The 23,528-nt window shown below is 36.7% G+C and overlaps 1 protein-coding gene across 16 annotated transcripts in view; it reads left to right on the top strand.

The window, feature by feature from the left end:
* Window positions 1–23,528, top strand: part of FOXP2 (forkhead box P2) — a 610,938-nt gene that overhangs the window by 561,648 nt on the left and 25,762 nt on the right. For 15 of the 16 annotated variants that reach the window (XM_074315704.1, XM_074315702.1, XM_074315703.1 and 12 more), the window contains 8 exons: window positions 697–784; window positions 2,399–2,482; window positions 6,599–6,800; window positions 7,828–7,904; window positions 8,044–8,145; window positions 10,536–10,657; window positions 11,891–11,960; window positions 12,727–12,890. In XM_074315704.1, the coding sequence (XP_074171805.1) occupies window positions 697–784; window positions 2,399–2,482; window positions 6,599–6,800; window positions 7,828–7,904; window positions 8,044–8,145; window positions 10,536–10,657; window positions 11,891–11,960; window positions 12,727–12,890 (909 nt within the window). Of the gene's footprint in view, window positions 1–696; window positions 785–2,398; window positions 2,483–6,598; window positions 6,801–7,827; window positions 7,905–8,043; window positions 8,146–10,535; window positions 10,658–11,890; window positions 11,961–12,726; window positions 12,891–20,931; window positions 21,359–23,528 lie in introns of those variants that run through there. The other variant, XM_074315707.1, reaches the window with a different exon arrangement.

Genomic DNA, 23,528 nt, shown 5'->3' with positions numbered 1-23,528 from the left:
ATAATCGACTAATACATAATGGAGATCAGAGTATGATAATCAGAATGTCTAACCGTTCACCACTTTTATATAAGATTAGGATAGGTGTCTCCCAAATAGGACACTAGATGTGCATGTCAATCTTTTGCTTCTGAGGATCAGGATGTTTAATGTACTTTATTTATTAGTAACAGCAAGTGATCATTCTTCATAAGCATTGATGTCTCCATGGGATGACAATTTGCCACCTTTACATAACTCACAGCATATCCTAGTGAAATAGGAGATCGCTCACTAAATAACATCATAGGAACCACAAACTGTTTTAACAGAAATGAAATAGAGAATTGCCTTTGTTCTCTTTAGAATTACTTTTGGTTCATATATTTATAAGGTGCCCTTTAAAAAATGACATGAGAATATGAAATACATCTACTGATTTCTATTATTCTATAAATGGTTTGGGGAAAATATTTTTTTTTTGGTAATAACTGGGAAGCTTAGAGACAATGACATTTCCTGCGATCAGAAGGGTCTCTTTGCACTACATAAATAATCTTACTAAACACGTAAGCATATTTAACTTTTTGCTGTACAGTTTCAAGGTGTTCCTTTTTCCCACTGTGAAGGCAAACGTGGCTTCAGGGTGGCGCCTTGAAGGGGAGCGCGCACCACTGCGACAGACATTGAGTAACGCTCTGTTTTGTGTTTGTTCAGGCACCTTAACAACGAGCATGCGCTGGATGACCGAAGCACTGCCCAGTGCCGCGTGCAAATGCAGGTGGTGCAACAGTTAGAAATACAGGTTTGTCACATGCTCACCTAACGGACTCCTTTCTCAGGTTCTGGTGGGTCAACCTGGGGACCGGACGGGTCCTGGGTCTTTTAACACCATCCCTAATAGAAAGACATGGAATTTTAGATTGTTTGTAATGCCAGCAATCATTGATAAGTAGGAGTGGATTATTGTAGTTTAATGTACTTATCACATAGACTTATATAACCTTTAGACTACATCATATGCATTTGGATATCCCAAAAGAGTCAAATCTGACATTACCCTAATAGAGGTTACACCAGACCCCCCAACTGGATATGATTTTTATCGCAAAGACAGTTTCTACATGAGCTAATTTTGATTTTTTTCCCATTAGATTGCATAGTATAGCAATAAGTCTTTACAGCAGCATGCCTGTAATATAATACCCTGAGAAATCCATTTTTTTCTTTTCTACCTCTGGTGTATTTTTAATTAAAGAACTTAAAAAAAATTTTAAGACTTGTCTTTACTGGAGTAATGGCCAATCATTTATAATATCACAGACTGTAGTACATGTATCAAATGCTGCTAATTTTAAGTTAAAAAACATTTCAGTTAATATTGAAACAGAATTTGGCCAAAAATAAATAGCACTCATAAAACTGATCAGAAAACAATTATGTCACCATACATATCATTGGTATAACATTCTTTTTATGTTCTTATTAAACCTTTAAGGCTTTCTATAATATTTCATCTTAAAGGTTATTTTTTTTCTCAATCAAACCAATACTTTGTTTCATTTAAACATATTTATTTTTCTTCACACTTTACTACATCTTGAATTGTTTTAAATCTATCAAGTTGTAGCTTTTTACCAGAGAGCTGCTAAAAATATTTTATTTTGACTTGTAAAATAAAAAGCGTCATTACTGAAGTGTTTAAAAAGCTTTTTGTAAACCTGTTTACCATGTGTAAAAGGTAGAGTCAAACATAAGAATCCAGCTGATGGTGATACAGTCTGCAGTGTGACCAATTATGCCTTAGTTTTGTGTGTGCTGTGTCTGACTGATGGAACAGTAAGGTCCGTCTCTTGTAATGAGACCCAGTGCAAGTGTAGATGCCGAGTCTGTGGCAGAGTTCAGCGTTTCACACTGCCTGGTCTCTGTCACTCTATTGAATTAGATTGATGATGGCAGATTGCAGGGGGCACTAACTGGACCTCAGTGGGGATGCATGAAGTGTGTAGACAGTCCTGGCAGGCACTCTGCTTAGAGAACCCTTCACCCCTTCACAGCTGCTGGCACTCGTCCATGGCTAACAGTGTCCACAGGACTTTAAAGAGATACCATGGGCCTTCTAATTTATGGTTTCAGTAACTTGTTACTGTCGAGGCAACTGTGACCTCAATTCTCTTATTGACAAAAAGATGAAGTGTTATTTGTTTTGTCTGACCTTTTAACATAAGGAAAGCTATAAAAGTTTTCCCCTCCCTCCATCGCTAAAGTTGCATTTCCTCCCAGATGTTCCTACTGACACAGACTTTTATATGCAGGAATCATTACTCTGAGACAAGTTCAATGATAAGATGTATCACTGCAATAAAATGGCTGTATCAGTCATTTCGAAAATGCTTCTGATCTCACGCTTTCTTAACAGCTTTCTAAAGAACGTGAACGTCTTCAAGCAATGATGACCCACTTGCACATGCGACCCTCAGAGCCCAAACCGTCCCCCAAACCCGTAAGTGCAGATTGCTTTATAAACAGCAAATAGCTCTCCCCACATAACAGACTACGAAAATGAACAATTTAGTGACAGTTAGAAAACAATGAGTGTGATGAAAAATATGGCAATAAAATGAAAGGAAAATGCAATCGCTTGTCAAATTGTATGTTTCTTTTAGAGTAATGCTATCTTTTACAAAATCTATCCAATCTACACCATGGGTGACACTAAACAAACTATACCTATCAGTGCACAAATCACCGCCTTGAGGCTGAAGCCAGAGAGAATCTTTCGGTGATAGGTTTGCAGATACTTAAAGGAAACCCACTTTGAGCAACCTGAAAAGCAGTAACAGTACAAATCCCAATCAGAAAGGTATGTGGTTTGCCAAAAAGGCCTCAGATTGATCATAAGATACATATAAATAGATTTTTTAATCTAATATTTTGTCAAAAATGTCATAGTATTTTTAGTCAATTTTTTCCTGCTCTTTTGGTTGTTATTTCAGTAAAGGTGTATTTCACATATTGATATATTTTACCAGATAGTACAGATAGTGTTAATTTAGAGAGCTTATGGCAAAGGAAAATGGGTGATTATAGAAAATAGTAAGTGCAGTATCCCTCAAAAACATATGAGATTGAAGCACAACCTGATAATAAATACACTCAGACACACAGACTGTTGAAAATATACTTTGTCTCACTCAGCTAACGTTTACGCAGAAACTTAGATAATCACCCGGTGACTAATCTAATGAAAGTTTGTGGGGATACTTTTTAGAAAGTCCCCTGTGTAGCCTGATGATCAGTGAATGCCAGTTGTGCCTCTCCTGCCATTTCTTTAAGGAAAACAAACAGAATCATTGGGTTTTGTTGCAGAGGAGGAGATAAAGACAGACCACATTGTCTGAGTTTTCTCCTAGTGTCTCTGATATCACTCATCGGTTAATATTATTTAAAATTTACATTTTTGCATAAAGAATATATTTAAACACTGCTAACATATTGCCTCCGAGATATTAGGGTTTTCCCTTTGTGCTACATTTAAGTGTAGGATACTATAAATACATTTTTAATGGGAAGAAAAATGTATCTATCTTCTTGAATCTGACATGTTACTTTTAAAACTCTAGAATGTCTAAGATTTAATTAAAAAAATAAACTTTTGAGACTATTTTTGATCATGTGTTTATGACTTTTATCAATAAGATTTTTTCTCTCACTGCTTCTATAGAATAATGTAGATAATCACAAGCCAGAATAATTGTCTCATAAATCCATCAGGAATCTGCAGCTTGTTCTTTTCCAATTAATTATTCAATCAGTAAATTTTTTAAAACTCCAGCAGCATGGTTACATCTACACTAATAAAGAATTTTCAGCCTATAATCCAAAACAGAACCTGAATGAATAATGTAATTGAAGTATTACATTACATAAACCACACATGAAAGAATTGCTAATTGCGTTTGATGGTGGGCAATTAATACAGAATCTTAGATGAGCGATTTAAAATGAAACCACAGTTTAAAGTTCCCTTTGGAACCGGCGTTATCTGAAGTGGGGAACTGCACTCCTGGCCTCAAACTGGTTTGAAAGAAGAGTGGTCAATTCTCACACCCCTCAAAAAACCCTAAAATTTATACACTGTGCAAAAGGAGCTTCAAAATTGATATGATAGTAGAGATTTATGGTCTCATGTGCAGTGGCTCAGTGGAGACGGCCCACACATTTGATAAATATTAATAGCATGAATTTATTACCAGGGAGAAATGGGCTCTGTTGGTTCATCACTGCACCCTTAACAGCTATCAGTACATGAACACAAGCTGCAACCGCACTGTCTATTATATGACCCCATTTACTCTCTGAATGGTACTTCATTAAACGGTACCTTTTGGCCATGCTATGGATGGATGAAAATCAAAGTTATCGAGGCTGCGAGTCCTGAATAATGAGTTTCACCCAACCTTGACTATATTCAGATGAGCCGATGTGGCTAAGTGTTCATCTGGCTTTTACATGCTTCCCTTTAGTTAATAATAAATTCTATTTTACCCGTTTGTGATTGCACACCCACAAATACGGGATGTTTATTATTGCAGGCTAGCGGAATAAGTTACCGTAACATTGTAAACATGGGTAGTTTGTGTAGAGAAAGATGTGTATCTCCTGTTTTGAAAACTTTTTCCGTGTTCACCATACATTCAGTGTCCTGTCAAGTAGTCAGGACAGATCTTTCATTGATTTGCAATGTTGGCCTTTTTTTGGCTTCTGAATGTGCCATTTAATTCTGGTTTACAATTTCAGAAAGTGAATTTCTAACCAGTCGGCTGAGTGGTTTTGTGTGTGTGTGTGTCTGTGTGTGTGTGTGTGTGTGTGTGTAAGTATGGGGAAGTGATTTGTCTTTTCTTTTTATAATTTTAACATACAGCTATGCAATGCTGATGATGTGGTCTAAATATGATGTTACTGGTTATCCATCCTGCTGTTGATCTTTTTAAAAAATCATCTGCAGCATCGCACACACAGATGCACGTGCGTCTTCCTGCATTTCTCAGGCTGTGCAGAGGTGCTTCTGTGCATCCTGGGCAAGCTTACACCAATGGCTTTGTAAACGTATTAAATACAGCATTTAGTAGCATTATCTCGGCTTTTATTTATGTACGTAACAAAGAATTCCCAGCCCTGGCTGCTGGCTTAGAGTGCGAACAGAGTAACAGTTTGTGGTTTATTGGGAACAGATGCACTTGGGGATGCCTTCAGGGTGCCAGTCGTTATTATTAGACTGCTCATGTGCTTCTTCTGGCTGCTGCCCAAGAAAGAACAATTAGCTGGCATATGTTAATTTTTGTTTCCCTAACAAATCTCTCTACTGACTAAATGTGTAAAACAAATCCACAAAGAAAGATCAATCAATGCTGTACACATCATTTTCTCCCCATTAAAAAAAGGTTTATCTTAAGAAGTGTATTTGGGATTTGAAAAAGCAGGTGTTCCTAAATTATATACAAAAGCTGAATATTCTCTATTTAGCCACTCGGCAGTTACTTCCTATAGAAGCGAACAATTAAAACTAGTTTTCTTGCTTGTTGTATAGATTGCTATACAAAATGAGAGGTCCATAGATCACATCTCTTATGCATACCATTTAAATATGTGGCAGAAATCTTTTTATGTGCTGCCCTGCGTAACAATTTTGCTAATTGGATGCTATTTATGACAAAAGATGTGTGGTAAATATGACAGAGGTGAGATAAGTTTTCTGATAATGACGAGCAGGGCCTTTCTGAGGGGAGTAATGAAGGGCATACTGGTAAACAGCTTGCACACATTCTCACCTTTTTCCTTTTTTCTACCCTGACACCCACTTTCCAGGGTACATCAGCATTAAGTGACACTGTAATCATAAATTGAAAATGATACTTCCAGAGGAATTGGCAAACTTGACATTTCATTATATTTGTTAACACATGCCACAAATGATTGTTAGTGAGGAAATTCCATTTCCCTCTCTCCATCTCCAATCAGATTTAATTTGAAAATTTTCAGCCTCCTCTGGCTAATTTGCAATTAAGACAATTTTGTTTGAATATGTAGTAATGTCATTACCATTCCACCAAATTAGCAAGGAGACTAAAGGTCAGTGTAAAATTTTCCAGCTGGCTGGAGCCTCTCAGCTGAGATTTGGGACTATGGAAAAAAATTCTGGCAGCAACAGAATAGCAACTTACTTTAAGTCCTGTTGGTTGAAAATATTGCATCCTTCGTTATTGCGTGGTTATTGTTGCTTCAGGGGGCTACACCTGTTTAACCACAGGGGCAGTCAATATTCAGCAGTGGGCTTGTATTTAAGGAAATACAGTCCCGCTGAAGTCTGGTAGGACAAGAAGGAGTTAGTCCTAAGTAACATTGCTGTAGATTATTAGATAACCTCTAACAGCATCGTCTAATTAGAGTTCTTATGATACAATTTCATCCTGTAATTAGCTGAGATTGGCTGCTTCCTTTTGCAGCTTATTAGTGGCAACACAGCTGTAGAAGTGACTCCACTCTCATTTGTCAAACCTTTTTAAGTCTTTTTCTCTTGTCTCTACCTTTTTCCTGCCCTTCTCTTGGGCCTTTGCAGCTAAATCTGGTGTCTAGTGTCACCATGTCGAAGAACATGTTGGAGACATCCCCACAGAGCTTACCTCAAACCCCTACCACACCAACGGCCCCAGTCACCCCGCTTACCCAGGGAGCCTCAGTAATCACCCCAGCCAGTGTGCCCAATGTGGGAGCCATACGAAGGCGGCATTCAGACAAATACAACATTCCCATGTCATCAGGTAGGATATGAACGCTCAGTAGAGCTCTTTTACTTTGGGAGAGGAAAGCTGGAGCTGGAACAACTTACAGGAGCCATTCCCGAGTCTTGATTTACGGAGTGGTAATTGTTTCATTCCTGGTAAATGCGGATGGGGCGATTCCCTAAGCACTTGGTGATGAGCTGTTCGGAATGGTTGTTCAGGGAGGAAAGCTCTCCCCAGTAGAGACAGTGCAAGATGTGTTATCTGGAGAGCCCACATGATCACCTGGATTCAACAAGATCTTTTGATCTCCATGGGAAGACTATAGCGATACAGCACCTGTGAAGAACGCTATGTACTAAGAGCCTTTAAAAGGACGTCAGAAGCACGCTGCTTTCTGCCAGGCAGTGCGGGTACTGCCTAAGTGGAACCCTAGACAGCCCCTAATGCCTACCCGCCACTTTGCCTGAGATGCAATGAGAGACGAAGTTTGCATGGGATCCAAATTTACTTCCTCTCTCTTTGGCACCCTTCTCCCTTCTCCCCCGACCCCCACCCACGCCCGGGCAATTGGGTAATCCCAGTCACACACTGTAACTGTTGTTCACCCAGAGCCCCATTCTACCAAAAGTGAAGTTATTTTCAACATGGGCACTTGTGAGTGTTTTGTTTCCTTTGTTAGAGGGCCACAGGTACCGAGAGGCGAACCTGTGGTTCTTTTAAGAAGTATTAGATGAGAAAAGCGAAATTATGGCAGGGAGGAAAAAATCCATGTAAGAACATGCCTGAATCATTGGTTTAAGAGGACCTGGCTGTTGGAAAAATCCTCAGGCCAGCTGGTCACATGTTCTGAAAGTCCTGCAAACAACCAGGGACGCTTCATTTGCACTTCACGTCAGAAATGGCCTTTTCCATATAATTCAATTCCACTGTCATGCTTTGTGCTTTCACTAGTCAGTGGCTTTCTCACTGAATCACTTCACCAATACTAGGGGAAAATATGAAAAATCAATTATGTAGAATGTGAATTATTAGTAGAATTAACACCTCGTTTTTATTTTTGTAGAGATTGCCCCAAACTACGAATTTTATAAAAATGCAGATGTCAGACCTCCATTCACTTATGCAACTCTCATAAGGCAGGTAAGTAGAAGGAAAATTAACTTTGCCTGATTAAATTAAAATTCATTAATGTTTAAAGTGAGGATTAGATGAGAAGGCATCATCTAGTCTAGTTAGTAAACCATTATTTTATGTCACTCTGTATCTTGTCTCATCGCAGGCTATCATGGAGTCATCTGACAGGCAGTTAACACTTAATGAAATTTACAGCTGGTTTACCCGGACATTTGCTTACTTCAGGCGTAATGCAGCAACTTGGAAGGTGAGTACTTTCCCAGCAGTTTTAAGATGCCTCGCACAGTTCCTTACAGATAGCACAAGGAACATTTATTTACGTGACATAAGCAGATTAGTATCTGCGTCCCCTCTTTTTAACCTGCCTCTTGAATGGAATGAATTCCCTCTCTCAAAATGACAAGTGAAAGAATAATTTTGCCTCTGATATAGTTTTCTAATTTGGTGCAATTAATAGCTGAGGCTTGGCAGAGAAAGGAGGGCCTGACACACTAATTACAGTGTGAGCACTCAATCATCAACACCTTTGTTAGTCGCACGATATTACTTTTTCTCTTGCATATTATTGGCTAATTAGTTTGAAAAATGTCTGTTTGGCTTGTGCAACAAATGGAGGCTGTAGGTTTTGTCTTGGTCTGCGCCTTTTGTACACATCATACCTCATCGTACAGACTGAAGCTGCCACGGGAGTGAGGGCCATGGCTACTCAGCTGGAACTAAAAGAAAGTAAAGTGAATATTATCCTGTCAGAACGTAAATGCAGTTTATTTACTTAGACAAAAGGGTTCATCTATATCCCTGTCCAAACAACTTCATTGTCTGGGTCCTATGAGGAGCTTAAAAAAAAGTGTTAGTTCTGTGCATCTATTTTTGGAAAAGAGCAACGTCTGGAAAGATAAGAGCACTCAGCACAGACTAAGTGAACTGTTTTATTTTCATTTCCAAAAGCAGTCAGAAACATCAATTAGCCACAAGCCATTTGGTACAAAGGGGGATGTTTGTAGCTGAGAAGAATAGGAGCAGCAAAGCACCCATCAGCATGCGGAGAATTTTAGGCTGGGAGATATGCTAACCCGAATTAATTTGGATTTAAAATGTAAATTAATGTGGCAAGCCATTACAGACTCATGGGTGTGAGGCCTACAATGCTTTTAATTTACTAAATGTTTAGATGTTATTAGTTGCTACAGTATGTGGTACTGTAAATGAATGTAATTGTTTTATTTATGCACAGTTACTTGGTATGGATTTTATATGATGAAAATGTCACTGATAATCTGTGGAATATGTGTTTTGGAGGTTTTTCAGTAAGTAATATTTATGTTGAAGGTTTACATTTTCTTTTGTTACTCATTAGAGAATGTAGTGAATGTCTGTCATTTGATTTACTGAAAGAAAATTTAAAAGAAATGAAAGGTGATTTAATATCTTAGCTTGGTCTCATCTCCACAGCTCGGGGATCCAGCAAAACTCATTCTGAACAGCTTATTAGTTCTAACTATATCGCATGCATAATAAAACTGCTCATTTGCTCATTAATATTAAAATTATCATATTCAGAGCCATGGGCATTAAGATCAATCAAATCCTTGGATTTCAGGTCAGATGCTAGATCTGCTTATGCTTTTTTTTTTTTTTTTTTTTTAAGAATTCTTCTCTTAAAGCAAGCCAGAAGCTTGTCTTTGTGCAAATAGAAAGAAATCTTCATCAAAATTACTTTGTTTTATATTCTAAAATAAAAATTAGGTCATTTCTGAGTACTTGATAGCTATATGCCAGTGTATCTTGACAGGAGGAAATATTTGCTTAGATTTATGATTTGATTTATGGAAAATACTCAAGGTAAATTATGTTGTCTACTGTATATTTATTATAGTTAAAATTTTAGGAATCACTTAATTTGATTCAAAAAATGTTAATTTTGAGTAATTACTCAAAACAAAGCTGCCAACAACATCTGTTTGCCTAATCATTATGAGAAGAAAATGTACTCTCGGGTTCTACCAACGACTTTCAATTGAGTTTAACATTTACAAAAATTTTATTGGGAATTAAAAATAAAAATCTAAGCTGTCTTATTGTGCAGGCAGAACCTTACACTGTAACTTGCATATGTCATCTAATAATACAGAATAAACAAACTCTGTCATTTCATTATTATAGGGATGAAAAGAATGCCTTTGAGCTTATTTGCATAAAGCTTTGTGCAAAATTAACACTTGTCACTGTAGCCTTTTTAGCATTTTAATACCTCAAGCAGGTCTGGTTCCTTTGGACATTTCAACCATCCCTGAGTGCTGGATCAGGGACACGACAGAGCTGACCTAATTGTTCTGGCATTTTCAAAGATGCTGTAATTTGTACAGATATTGCAATTTAGACCAGTTCAATGAAAGGAAGGTTTTGACACAGCTATTATTAAAATAGCTTGGAAGGTTCTCTTATCACAAAGTTCAAACTACAGATTCCAGTAATTTGTAAGTTTGGGGTTTATAATATGCCATATTTTGATTTTAATACTTAAACATGTTAAGATTTCTCTCTCTGATTAAGTAAGATCAATAATGTAGTGTGTTTGGCTGCCTTATTAAGCAGTATGATTTTTGCTGCCTTTCCCCTCTCTTGTGTCTGATTTAGAATGCAGTACGTCATAATCTCAGCCTGCACAAGTGTTTTGTTCGAGTAGAAAATGTTAAAGGAGCAGTGTGGACTGTGGATGAAGTAGAATACCAGAAGCGAAGGTCACAAAAGATAACAGGGTATGCCTGGGATAGTTTTGTAATCCTGCATCCTCCAGAAAAGCAAACACTAAGTTGCGAATGGGGGTGCAGATAATTAACTAATGGGATGTTAACAGTCCCTTTGCGGGGAGCTGCTTTTTGAATCTAGGCGTAAGTGGCACAAATCAACAGCATCCTACCAATATTTTCCATAAAAATAATCACAACACTCTTTCTGTTACTGTTTTCACCAGTTCAGCATTCTGTTAGTATCAAAAAAAATTGTGTTTCAGGATGGGACATGCTTTCTAGAGGGAGACACCTTCCTGTTTGTAGGCAGCACTGTAACCTCTCCCAGAGCACAAAAGGCTGTTTGAAAATAAAGCTCATGTTGCAGATACTGGTATTCCTGAAAGAACCCTTACATGAAGAATTTATGAGAAGATTTTATTTAAAAATAGTGATTTTGTTTTCCAAGTATTCTTAATTTTCCAGACCAAACTTTATTACCTGGCCCCGCCCTGCTTTTCCCCCCATATCTATTCAGTGCTAAGACAATCAGAGAGGGTAGTGTGAGAAAATTACTGCCTGGGAAGTTTGAAATGAATATATTTTTTTTCTAGAGAAGAAGACCGCAATACATAAGTCAGAACTATAGTAGAACATGTTTTGTGCCTCATAAATTAACTCTGTGTAGCCCTTTCCTGCTCCCCCCACTACTGTCTCTGTGAAGACATGACTTTAATGTGTTTTATCTGCTATTGGCCCTTCACTTTCGATTTCTGTAGTCAAGAATGTGCTAATTTCTGCATTCAAGAAATAGTTAATCCATTACATTGTCATTTAATTAACTATGGTAATTTGTTATGTTAATTCATAGTGTTCTAGAAATTAACCATTAATTATTTCCTGATTGCATCAAATTGGTAATTGTGTTGTATATTTACACTTTTAAAATTTTGTATGAATGCTGTTCTTCATGGAAATAAAACCTTCACGTAGTTATAGACAGGTCATGCCTCACTTTGCCTGCACACAATAGTCTAAGGTTTTATTCTTTATAATCATGGACCAAGTCGATATATAGAGAGAGACTATATAGAGAATTATTTGTTTGAACTCTAGCACCTTATTTCTACGGCCTTAGATATGTCCACTCTGGACTAGTAGTGTGAGGTAACAAGTCAGAACATATCTCTTTAGCTAGGATTATTGATATCCACCTATTTTCTATTTTGACTTATACATCACCTTTATATTTTTTTCTTGCAGAAGCCCAACCTTAGTAAAAAATATACCTACCAGTTTAGGCTATGGAGCAGCTCTTAATGCCAGTTTGCAGGTAATGTCACCGAATGCACCTTTCCATTCGTTATTCTTGTATTTGAGTGCTTTGTTTTTTTTAATTTTTGTCTTGGCTTTGTCTTAAGCTGGGATTGTGATTGTTCTTAATAGTTGGTTTATCATCTAAGTTGTAGTACCTAGTACTGTAGAGAGCACTGGTTCTAATTCAAGATACTTTTGATGTGAAGAAGCAAGAAGGACACCCTGTGGCTAAGTCTGGAACACTCGGTTTTCCTGCAAATGCTAGATTGATAGAGGCTTTTGCAAATGCATGTGGCTATGCATTAATATTTATCCAGGCTGTCATAAATGATTTCACATCATAGTGTTGGGGAACATGGTGCTTGTGGCAAAAACTTTAAAGTTTAATTATAATATATAATTTTTATGCAGAGGAGGCAAATGTCAGGACTTCTTTATTTTGAGTTAAGTTCTGGTCATTTTTAAAAAGCAGAGCAACTGCTTATATTATCTTGAAGGTTCTCAGTACATGCAAGAGGGTACACCATTTCATTATGTGGCAGACTGAAACTGTGACCATGTTTTCTGCGATCACTGTCATTTATATTTTCACATCACACTTCATTTCCTTGGTATCTCTGCCACAAGTTGCCAATTAGGAATTTTACCCTTCCCATCGATTTCCTTTAAATGCTCCTAAAATATCTGCATCATGATTCTAACCCATGAAAAGGAGATACATGTTTTAAAAATTGCTTTCAAGGGTGTTTCAGAAGTTGTCTCCTGCCCCTCTGTCTCCCCAGGCGGCCTTGGCGGAGAGCAGCTTGCCTCTGCTCAGTAATCCAGGATTGATCAACAACGCCTCCAGCGGCCTCCTGCAGGCTGTCCATGAAGACCTCAACGGCTCCCTGGACCACATCGATAGCAACGGGAACAGCAGCCCAGGCTGCTCACCTCAGCCGCACATGTAAGTGGGGGTGTCAGACTCCATGCAGGGGACAGCCCTAATTCCTGGCCTCTAAAGGTGGTATTCTTCTGAAGTTCTGAAGGAGGTGTAAGTGAAAACTACAAGTTTAAGTGGAGGTAAATTGCACCATCTTCATGATACGAAAAAGTACCAAAATCAGTTTTAAGACATCTTTTAGATTCTCTCCAACGTCCTATACTTATTGTACTAGCGGTCCTCTACAAATTCTTAGTACTGCTAACATTCTCTTGGGTGTAAAACAGCATCTAAGATGAGTCTACTTCTTATGGGTCATTATCATGGTTTGGTTTGTATGGTGCAGTTAGAATGGTCATGATGGCATAAGTTGTCATAATTTTTACTACTATTACATGTCTCTAAACCATTTATGAACTGTAGTCAAGATATTGACTGTTTTTACAAACCATAAAATGCAAAGTTTAACTGTTACCCACAGTTTACATAGAAGCTAGTAAAGTGTAACTTTTTGCCTGTCTTATAAATCAGTGTAATTACATATTCAACTTTAATTACTGGTGCGTCTGTATTGGCAACATTTATATGTTATATTTTATGCAAGACTACGATTCCTATTAATATTTAGCAGCTAACTATATCATTAATTACTCTAAAATCTTTTCCCTACCATCTTTTTAATGGAGCTGAGAGAGTGGATGTATTAAAAATTGATACATTGTGGATTTCAGAAGTATGTGTGACACTTTAAAAATGCGTGGCCTTATTCAACAGACCAAGCATATCAGTTTCTTGTGTACTAAAAAGTACTGATCCTGGTAGAACCTAAACTTCGGGGGACAAAATAGAATGTGAATAATTAAGTGTATATACCATTCAGTTGTTAGGATGAGTTATAACTATGTCTGTATGTACTTCCTAAAGTTAAACATCATATACTTCTAATTTCAAGTTATTGAGGTAAGCATATGACTTTCTCTAATTTTTCTGTTTTCTTCCCCTATTTTTGCATTAAGTATCTAGTCAAAGATCTGAAAGAGAAATGTGGTCTTTATATGGGCCTATCTTCATTTGGCCTTTCACACCAGAATACTATTTTTGTTGACTTTTTAAACATCTTACTCTGTTGACATGTGAATGTCTTTAAGAACGTGCTTAATTGATTTCTAGCACTTTCACTCTGTCGCTTTGCCCAAAACACACTGAAAGTTAATGTGTTTTATCAGGTTCCAAACCATTACTTTTTCAAAATGGAAAAATTTGTCTTTTGGAAGTGTCTTTAGATGTATTAAATAATACAAAGAAGTAATAAAACTCGAAGTCAGAGAACATGAATATATGCTCTCGAGAGTAGCAGTACTCTAAAACAAGGAAAGTGAGCAATCAGACAAAAGTTTTTATAGCCCTGATTTATCCCATCAGCCAGGCAGAGGGTAGCTTGAGGCCTTTTACTTCAGCAGTTCTCCTGAGTACGCTAATGCTTGCTCCCTGTATAAAATGCTAAAACAATAAAAGTTTAAAGAGCAAACAAGAGTTAGATCCTGTTTTCTCCCTTTAAAAAAAGACCTACTTTAGAGAAATGAAAGACATTCATAATAAAAGTGTTTAAGGCTGTTGATGCGATTCCCTGTGCTAACATGCAGTAGATAATGGTTGCTACGGACCATATTTAGGGGATATGTAGAGAGGCATTTTTTTTAATGTGTCAATATTAAAATAAAAATTAATGATTCAATAAAATAGTTTATTAAACATTATATTTTAGAACCTGAAATAATATTAGGCAAAATTATGGCATTTGGCAAGTGGTATTTTAGATTCTTCATTATATTATTAACTTAGCTAGGGTATAATTGTGAAATATCTCAGAGAAAAAATATTACGTTTAAAACAATAATAAAAATTGTATATTTGATGCCTGATGTGCTGCAACGATGGCTTTATAAAATTAAACTGTTCATAGTCAATCTATTGTGCTTTATCTTATATGAATTAGTGCATGTAAAAAATATTTGTGTGTATTTTCCTTAGAGAGACAAAAGGAAAAGTCTCCCTCAGCTTGCTGGAAATGGATTTCAGAAGAGATAAAAATTAGAGGAAGACCAAATTTTGGGTTCTCCTAATTTATATAAATTATCAAATTTTTAATTACTGTGAAAATTATTGACTTGACTTTCATTCTTTGAATCTGTTTCTGCTGCTATCATTAACATTTTGTATATAAGGTGTCAAATATTGTTGATAGAATGTCATTTCAGGATTCTGTATCTTCATCTTTATAGAAATTTGAGATGCTTATATCTAAAGAATGTTAGGCATTTTATGTGCATTGTGAGGCAAAGAAAAAACATTATGTCTCAATCAAAATTTGGCGGCATATAATTGAATGTACTTCATAGTGCTTGGAAAATTAACCGGAAGTGAAAATATTTTTATAAAACATTTCAATAGCATACTTTTCTGTCCTGAAGTCATGGTCCTTGTTATTTTGAAGGAGGTGGCTGTGCTGATGCAGTTGTAAACTAGAAGCAGGAAGGCTTGGTGGCATCAGCAGGACATGGTGACAGACTGTAGGGAGCACAGAATAGTTGAATAGGAGTCATCATTTTCCTTAGTTGTGTCAGATGAAAATGAGGTAACTAGTAATACCTACCTCATAGGATTCTTGCAAATGGAATGAGTGCCTAGAACATAATAACTGCTGTTTGTTCGTCATAGTGCTGTGTACACAGTTACTGGTTGATATTACCTCTTAATACCTGCTCGCTACTATAAATGAGACTATAAACAATCTTAAAGTATTTCCAATTTTAATACCTGTTTAGGCCCTCCATAAACATGTGGTTGGTTTCCTTGAGTGTCCCTTTTCTTTTCCTCCCAGCTCTTATAATTCATGAAGTAAGCAGATCCATAAAGGTTAAACAATGAGGCCGAAATTTATGGTAGGGATCAGGTTACTCAGAGTCAGTGAGATAAGAGGTTTTGGAGATAAGATGATGTTATCTGAGGTTTTAGATGATGAACAATTCAAATAGAGAGAATAATACCAACCCAGAACAGGAACTTGTGATATGTGCCTAGAAAACATTGACTGCTAGACTTGATAGGAATTTAAAACATAGAAAATAAAATAGGATTTAGAATACATGCAGTGGAACCAGACTGTCCAGTGTCTTAAATACGAAGCGAAGGGCTTTGTTTTAGTCAGGGTGAAGCCTGTTGATGTTACGAGCTTGATTTCCACGGATCAGAGCTTTATTTGGGAAGTCTGACAGCGCGCTGAGTGATCCCGGGCTGAGTGAGGCTCATGTGTGGAAGGATATGCTGGAAGTGGGAGAAATTCTCGCAGAATGTAGTATCTGACTAAGTGCAGGACTGGGAATGAAGAGCAAGGGATTGGTACAAGAAGTGCTGGGAAAAGCAGTGCCAGAACAAGATAGCCAGGGGAGGCCACAGCCGCTTTGAAAGCCAGCAAAGAGCGCTGGTAACGCGCACACGAGATGAGTCTCAAGGGGAAAGGTGACAAGGTCAGCGTTTGACTTGCTGAATCCAACAATATACACATAAATGTTCTCAGATTCAGGACAAAGCACAACTGAATTTTTTTATTATTATTTTATTTTATTTTATTGTTTTAGTCTTGTCATTCAACTCCAAAATAGTAAAATCCTATACGGTAGAATATAGAAGAGTGGTAGAGACAATGTTTGAAGCTTCTTGTAAATTATTTTTGGAGAACTAGTGATGCCAAATTATCGTCCATATTATTCATTTTGACGCTCCGTATCAGCACTTTCCCTCCACTCCAACATTTTCTCTGCAGTGCCCTGAATAAAGGCTTTGGCCAAACTAGTGCATTTATTTTGCCCTAACTATTTGCTTTTCTGCCCTTTCTTTCTTCTGTTTTTCCACCCTTTTTCTTTCACCTAAATTCCACCTTGCCGTGGGGGCCTACTCCTACCTCCCCAGTAGGCTTTCCCAGGTAGTTTTGCTGTGAGGACCCACACCCTGCTGCACACTTCTGAAGGGCTGACTCCTTGCACCATTACCTGGAACTAGCACAGTGTGTGAGCACGTGTGTGTTCGTGCATGGGCATGTGCTCGTTCGGCAGATCCCCCTAACTTAAGGACAGAGATTACGTTTTAAACACATTATAGTATATGAACCCCCTATACATCACACCACACAAAGTAAGCATTCACTAACAACCTGATACTGATGAGGAAGAACCAAAGGGAAGGTGACAGCTTGAAGTGATTTGACTTCACAAGGAAATACCTATAAGACTAAAATCCAGGACTGTCTTAGAATCCTGAAGCACAAAGGAGAATAAGAGATTTTAGGAAGAAGAGATAACTAAATATGATGTTCATCTTTATGAGGGAGCAAAGACATATTGGCAGAGTACGCTTGTTAAGTTTTACTTTTACTTTTAGTTATTTAGTTAATATGTATTTTATAACTGTCCAAATTTATGTGAATAGAAAGTGGCAGTTCTTTCCACATTATTTGTGATTATCTCCCAGAGCTTGTTAAATTTTATTTACCTTATTGAAGGTGAATTGAAAAAGAAAAAAATATATTGTGGTCAATGCAGTGTAACTCAAGGGGATTTTAGAAAAAAAGTAGGAAGGGTTAAAACCAAGTGGAATAATATAGATTCTACATAGTTTTTTGAAAGTTGTTTTGACTCTTTTTAATCAAGTAGATTTTTAAAATATTTTCTACTGCTGTTGAAAGAGTTCTTGAGGCATCATGGTCAGAAAAAAGGTAAAGGATACTTCCTTTAAGAGTCTGAGCTGAGTATCTTTATAATTTGTAATACTCTTCCCTTTTGCAGCTCAGTGCCAATATTTCCTGATTACCTGATTTTTCAGAGTTCTCTAGAATATGGATAAAATTACTGTAGATTTCTATTTTATATTGATATTTGCCTCTTAAGAAACTAAAGAGCTATGATTAATGCTGTGTTCTGGTGGAAATAATTTAAATGTACTCTCTTCTCTCATGTATTAGACTTTAATGAATGAATAGAGAAGAAAATATTGGGAGTAGACTTGAACGGTGAACTCCTACTGGTAGAATCAATCCATTTCACGTCTCCTTTTAAACTTGAAGCAAAAAGAAACATATAATGATGCACCCACCGTATTTAGTTCAACTCAGGTTTTTTTGTTTTGTTTTATTATTAAGCAATTCTTTCTCCTCACTCTCATTAAGTTAGCTCAGATTTGCCTTTTTTCTCTTGTAAAAATGTTAAATGAGATTCCCACTCTTCTATTTTCAAATTTTGTTTCTAGAGATCAAAAGCAATGTTGTTCCTGTGCCTGGTTTCGTATTGAGGGCTTTATGCACAAAACCTTCCACTGTCATGCTGGTCCCCTTCTGATTATTAAAGTCTCCTACTGTTGAGTTTTCAGATCACTTCTTATGTTTCATTCCCAAATGCTCTTAGCCTCTCTGTCATTTCATGATTCTACTTGCTAATGTTCTATATTAGTTGCTGGTGATTGTTACTTTCTCCCTCTTAATTAAAGCAAACATTTGAAGTTTGAGAGTTAATGATCTATGTAGAATCAGAATGTTAATATGGTTCATATAAGACTAGAAAATAAATTTGTTGTGTCTTTAAGAGCCAAAACTTTAGGGTAAGGAAGTCAAAGGCTGAGGTATCACATGGAACGTGTTGTGTAATGTTATTTCAGGATGAGACAGGGATCACATTCATCTTTTTGATTAACATGTGGAACGCATATTCTACATGCCCCAGAACTTTCTGTACATCACATGTTCCAGTCATCTTTACAACATCCTCTGCCTCTTGAGAACCTCAGTTGTTATTATCATTCCAATGATAAACTTCAGCCTTTCCTGGAAATAATGGTTTGCAACCACAGACAAATAAAAGGGATTTTCAGGCTCCCATTTTGTAAAACAGTATATCGAAAATCTAATATGAATTATGAGTTGTCATGAAACATAGTGAAAATATTAAGCATATAATATTACCTTTTTTCTATTCTCTTTTACTGTCTTAAAATTTGAATTGCTATTTGTAGGCACATGTAGAATTTGCAGACCCTACATCTTTGGTTGGTGATATTTTATATAAAATCCCCACAGACCTTAGCTCTGTCTGTGGACAAAAGCATTTGAAATTGGCTCTGTATTTCAGAGGAAAGCAGTTGAAAGTGACTGACATCTTGAGCAATTGGAATGCACTTTCTCATTGTCTAAATGGTTGTTAAACCTACACTATTTTTGCTGATATTTGGGATCATTAAGATGCATTATGAAGCTCTAAACATAAAAGCATTTTTTTTTTTTTTTTTTTTTACATGTTTTCGTGGGTTTTCTAATTCACAACTTTTCAGTCACCTTTATTTATTTTTTTCCCTAAAATTTCTGGGCCTCATAGTTTTCTTTCTGATTTAATTCCATTTTTATTTAATCTCTAAACTTTTTCATTAACTTTGCTAGTTAGCTTTGAGATCTCTTTCCGAAGTGATTGTGGAGAACTTATGATTATGCCAGCTCTTTATCATCTCATCTTTTTTTTTTTTTTTAATGCTACAAGTGTGGCTCAGTAGCTGCTGTTCTTTTTTACATTATTCCAGTCCCCATATGTGGCACTTACAACTCATTCTAGTTCCTCTTAATAAAAAGATCCTCCCAGAGGTACAGTGCCTTCAGCTGAAAAGTGTTATATCCCCACCGTGCCAATTGTGGAAATTTGTGGGTTCCTATAGGGTTTTGAAGGATTTTTATAGAACTATACAAATGATACCTGACATCCATGGTATGAATTCCCACAATTTAGGCAAAGTGTGTCAGAAAACTTTGAGCTGACAGTACTGTAGCTTACTGCCTCTGTTTTATATCTAAAGAAGGAAGATACTTTGTTTGAAGGTATATCTTCATTTGCACTAACGCTAGTTGAGCCTTAGAAATTTTCTTTCTCTAAAGGTCAAAAAGCCATCAACTGAATTGTTTAAAAATGAATGTTTCCATTCAGTATTAATTTTGTCCTACTTCTAGTACCAGGGAAAATTGAAGGTTTTTACATATCCATATTGTATTTTAACTTCAGCTTTTGACATAGGGCTTGGGAAGCAGACATATATTTGGTGAGAACAGGCATTTTATGATTAAAGATATTTATTGTATAAAGTCAATGATAATTTCAGAATGTTACTTAATATGAAGGTAATTTACATGATAAGATTATATTTTAATAAATGTCAAAAATATATGCATTTTGACTCCTTTGGCAAAATTTAAATTGATCAATCATGTAAGTACCACAATATACTTGAGTACTTTGGCACCAATAAACACAACTTAAAACTTTATCTCAGGGTTCTTACATTACATCAGCAGTTTCTCTCATTAGAATTAATGTATATAATTCTAATGAGAATTAATGTATATAAAACACAGATGACCAAATAGTTTAACCAACTTGTAGAAACTAATATTCTTTAGTTTGCTCAAGATCATCTTTGAAGACTGAAAATGGAGTAACATGAGCAAGACACTTAACACGTTGCGTACAGCGGGGTTTAAATCCCTCATACCCCTCTGTTCCGGCAGGTTTTTAAAAGAAACTACTTTAAAATGCACTCTTCTCTTTAAAGCGTAAATGCTTCTATGTCATTTATTATTTTTCTATGGAATTTTTTAGGATTTACTCACCTATGATGTTAGTAATCCCTCCTGGTGTGATACTGCAGAAAGCAGCTTCCTTTGTTATTAACGAAACACAAATAATTCAATAAAATGTGCAAAGTAAAAAGAGTCAACAGTAAAAACGAGAATTCTCGTTATCCATCCTTAACGCATGGCTCAGAAAAAACGAAGATTCTCGTGATCCGTACGCAACGTGTTAAAAGGCAGGAGCAAAGTCATCATTGGTCACACAATGGTATCCTAATAAAAGTGCATTTGCAACATGAACTCTAAGGTCCCTTTGGTTAATCAGCAGGTCAAAAAAAGAAATAATGCATGACATTTAGGATGAAAGGTAAATACTGTTTTAACTCCCAATTCCACTCTTACGTTTAGAGCTAACAGAGGAGCCTCAAAAACTGAACATTGATCAAGAGAAAACTGAACACTGAGTGGATCCTGTGATTTAACTTGAACAACAGATCCTGTGATTTAACTTAACTCGTTCTAGCAGAGCTGCCAGCATCAGAGATCAGATAGGCCCAGGGACAGGAACCTGGAGCAGGGCAATGTCCTGTGAAGATACCCAGTACAGCTTCCCGAGGGCCAGCAGTGGAGGGGTACCGTCTCCTCAGGGCAGTTTGGCAAAGGAAAACAGGCGACAGTCCAGAAACACCAGTGATCCACCAAGAGTGGGAAGGGGGCAGGGGCAGCCACAGCCATGGGCCCAAACTGTAGCCTCTGGAGTCAAGATGGAAATTGGGTTGGAGCCAGAACCCAAGTTTTCAAAGAGGGCATTAGAGAGAAAGAGGGACGGACACTTGTGCATCCATGTACCCATTCTGACATCGCCAACTGAAGCTTAGTCCAAGGAACAAGGCAAACACAGTTTGGGGATCAGTGCTTCAAAGCAGTTTTGGAACAGCAGCAAAGCTGACTTAATGGTCCAGTGTCAAGATGTAATTTAGCTTTCTTCTGTTTCTCTGGCCAATGGATTAGAAATATAAAGGTCCTGAGATCCATAGCTGAATGTTTGTTGAAAGTTTCCATTTATGAGACACAATATGGAATGGTATCAATTTTATCTCAGTAGGTGACTATTTTGATTCTGAGATTGAGCACAATCTATTTGTACTCATCAATGATCAAAGAAATTATGTCATATTTCAATGTTATTATAGCCATTTGGGTCACAGCTATCACTTTTATAAATCAAATAGAATGGTAAATCTTGAAGAATTTTGTTGTGTTTTTTAAACAGAACTGCAGCAAAACTATCTGAAATCATTTGGGAATGAGCCTCGAAATCATGTAAAAATTCAGTTTCTTTAAACAATGTTGCATAAATTTGAATAAATTTCAATGTAATGCTGAAGGTAGGGCAAGAAATCTGAGATAAATTTTGACATACATATATATGCATGCAATTTTAAAAATCTTTTTGTTGTATTTCTTAGAACTTATATTGACTTGAAGTGGAACTTGGGAGCCCCACCTTGAGTCAGATCTGCTGGGATACAGCCTAGAATTGTGAACTACTTTCTTAAGATTGGCAATGTATCTCAGAAGAAACACTTATTATAATTATCTGAAAATAACATTCCATCACAATCAAACACTAACTGGCTGCATTTTTTAGGAACTAGAATAAGGGAGTTATAAGATTTATTAAATATATTAGGATTAAAGTTGTATTCCAACTTTAAAAAGAGAAACTAAAATTTATTTGGCTGTTTTTCCTTAGCTAGGGTGAAAAGTTATGGGAAATTTAGGGCATTTCCTAATTAAATTATAAATAAAGCACACTCTACAAAGCACACTATATATGAAATTAACGAATCATCTGTTCACTCCAATTTTTCTATCCCCTTTTAATGGTTGCTCCTTTCTGGTAGGAGATATTTTCCTTCTCATCAAGAGATAAGCAGGATTTTTATCTGTTGTACTGGAGTGATGGTGGTAGAGTCTGGCTGCCTGCCGCTTGAAAATGTTAAAAACTAAGAGACAAGTTTGGTGGGAAGAAAAGCAAGTTTATTCAGAATGTCAACATTCCTGGAGGATGGCGGACCCCTATCCAAAGGCCGCCCCCCTACTCCTCACCCCCATTCCTTGAACAGGCAGAAGGTTTTATAGGTGCACAAGAAGAAGAAAGGAAACGGGGAGTCGGTCAGGCAAGTCTGAGGGCTGATATCGCTCCCTGGGGTCTGGTCTGTTTAAAAATAGCATTATCTCCGGACTCTGGACTCAGACTGGCCACCGAGGCCTGGGGCTCATGCATCACCAGTAAAAACTGCAAAACGGATTCTGGTGTCTGGGTGCCTGAGGATTAAGAAATTCCCTTTTCTAGGCTGGGATTCTGCTGATTAAATGGATTAATGAGGTATGGGTAGCCTTGAGAAAGGGAACAAAACAGAGTTCTTTGGTTAATCGGTGAGGAGAGAAACAAAGAGAAAACAGCTGAATATCAGGATGGATTAAACTAACAAGTGGCTAGATAGTGAGCTATGGCCCTGAGTCAAACTGCAAATGAGCTAAGTCTAATTACGTTATTGATTTACCAAATTTCACCCTTTCAATGGTTCTGAGTAGTCTCAGTGACAGCTATGTACAAATTATTCCAAATTAAAACAAAGATCAAGTCATTCAACACTAGAATTTTTGTTGTAAATATTACTTTAATTTATAAAAAAGAAAACAATATTGAAAAATAATGAATTGGAAAACTACAGAGGGTGCCCCAAAAATGTATACACATTTTAAGATAGGAAAAAACTGTATTAAAATTGTAATACTCATTACATACTGATAACAAGATGAATACAAGTCGTGTGTATAAATTTGTTTGGCACCTCTGGTATTGAACCATGCTAGTAAAGATATCTTTTATAATTTCTTAATTGATAAAACAAGAGCTAATTTACCATTTCCAGTTGTTTTTAAATAGATGGCCTTCTTCTTCACTTCTGAAAATAAGACAATTAAATATTTCTCTA

This window comes from Rhinolophus sinicus, linkage group LG11, assembly GCF_036562045.2.
Source record: "Rhinolophus sinicus isolate RSC01 linkage group LG11, ASM3656204v1, whole genome shotgun sequence".
Taxonomy (NCBI): Eukaryota; Metazoa; Chordata; class Mammalia; order Chiroptera; family Rhinolophidae; genus Rhinolophus; species Rhinolophus sinicus.
The sequence above is the reverse complement of the archived record's forward strand: the minus strand, read 5'-3'. Positions and strand labels throughout refer to the sequence as shown.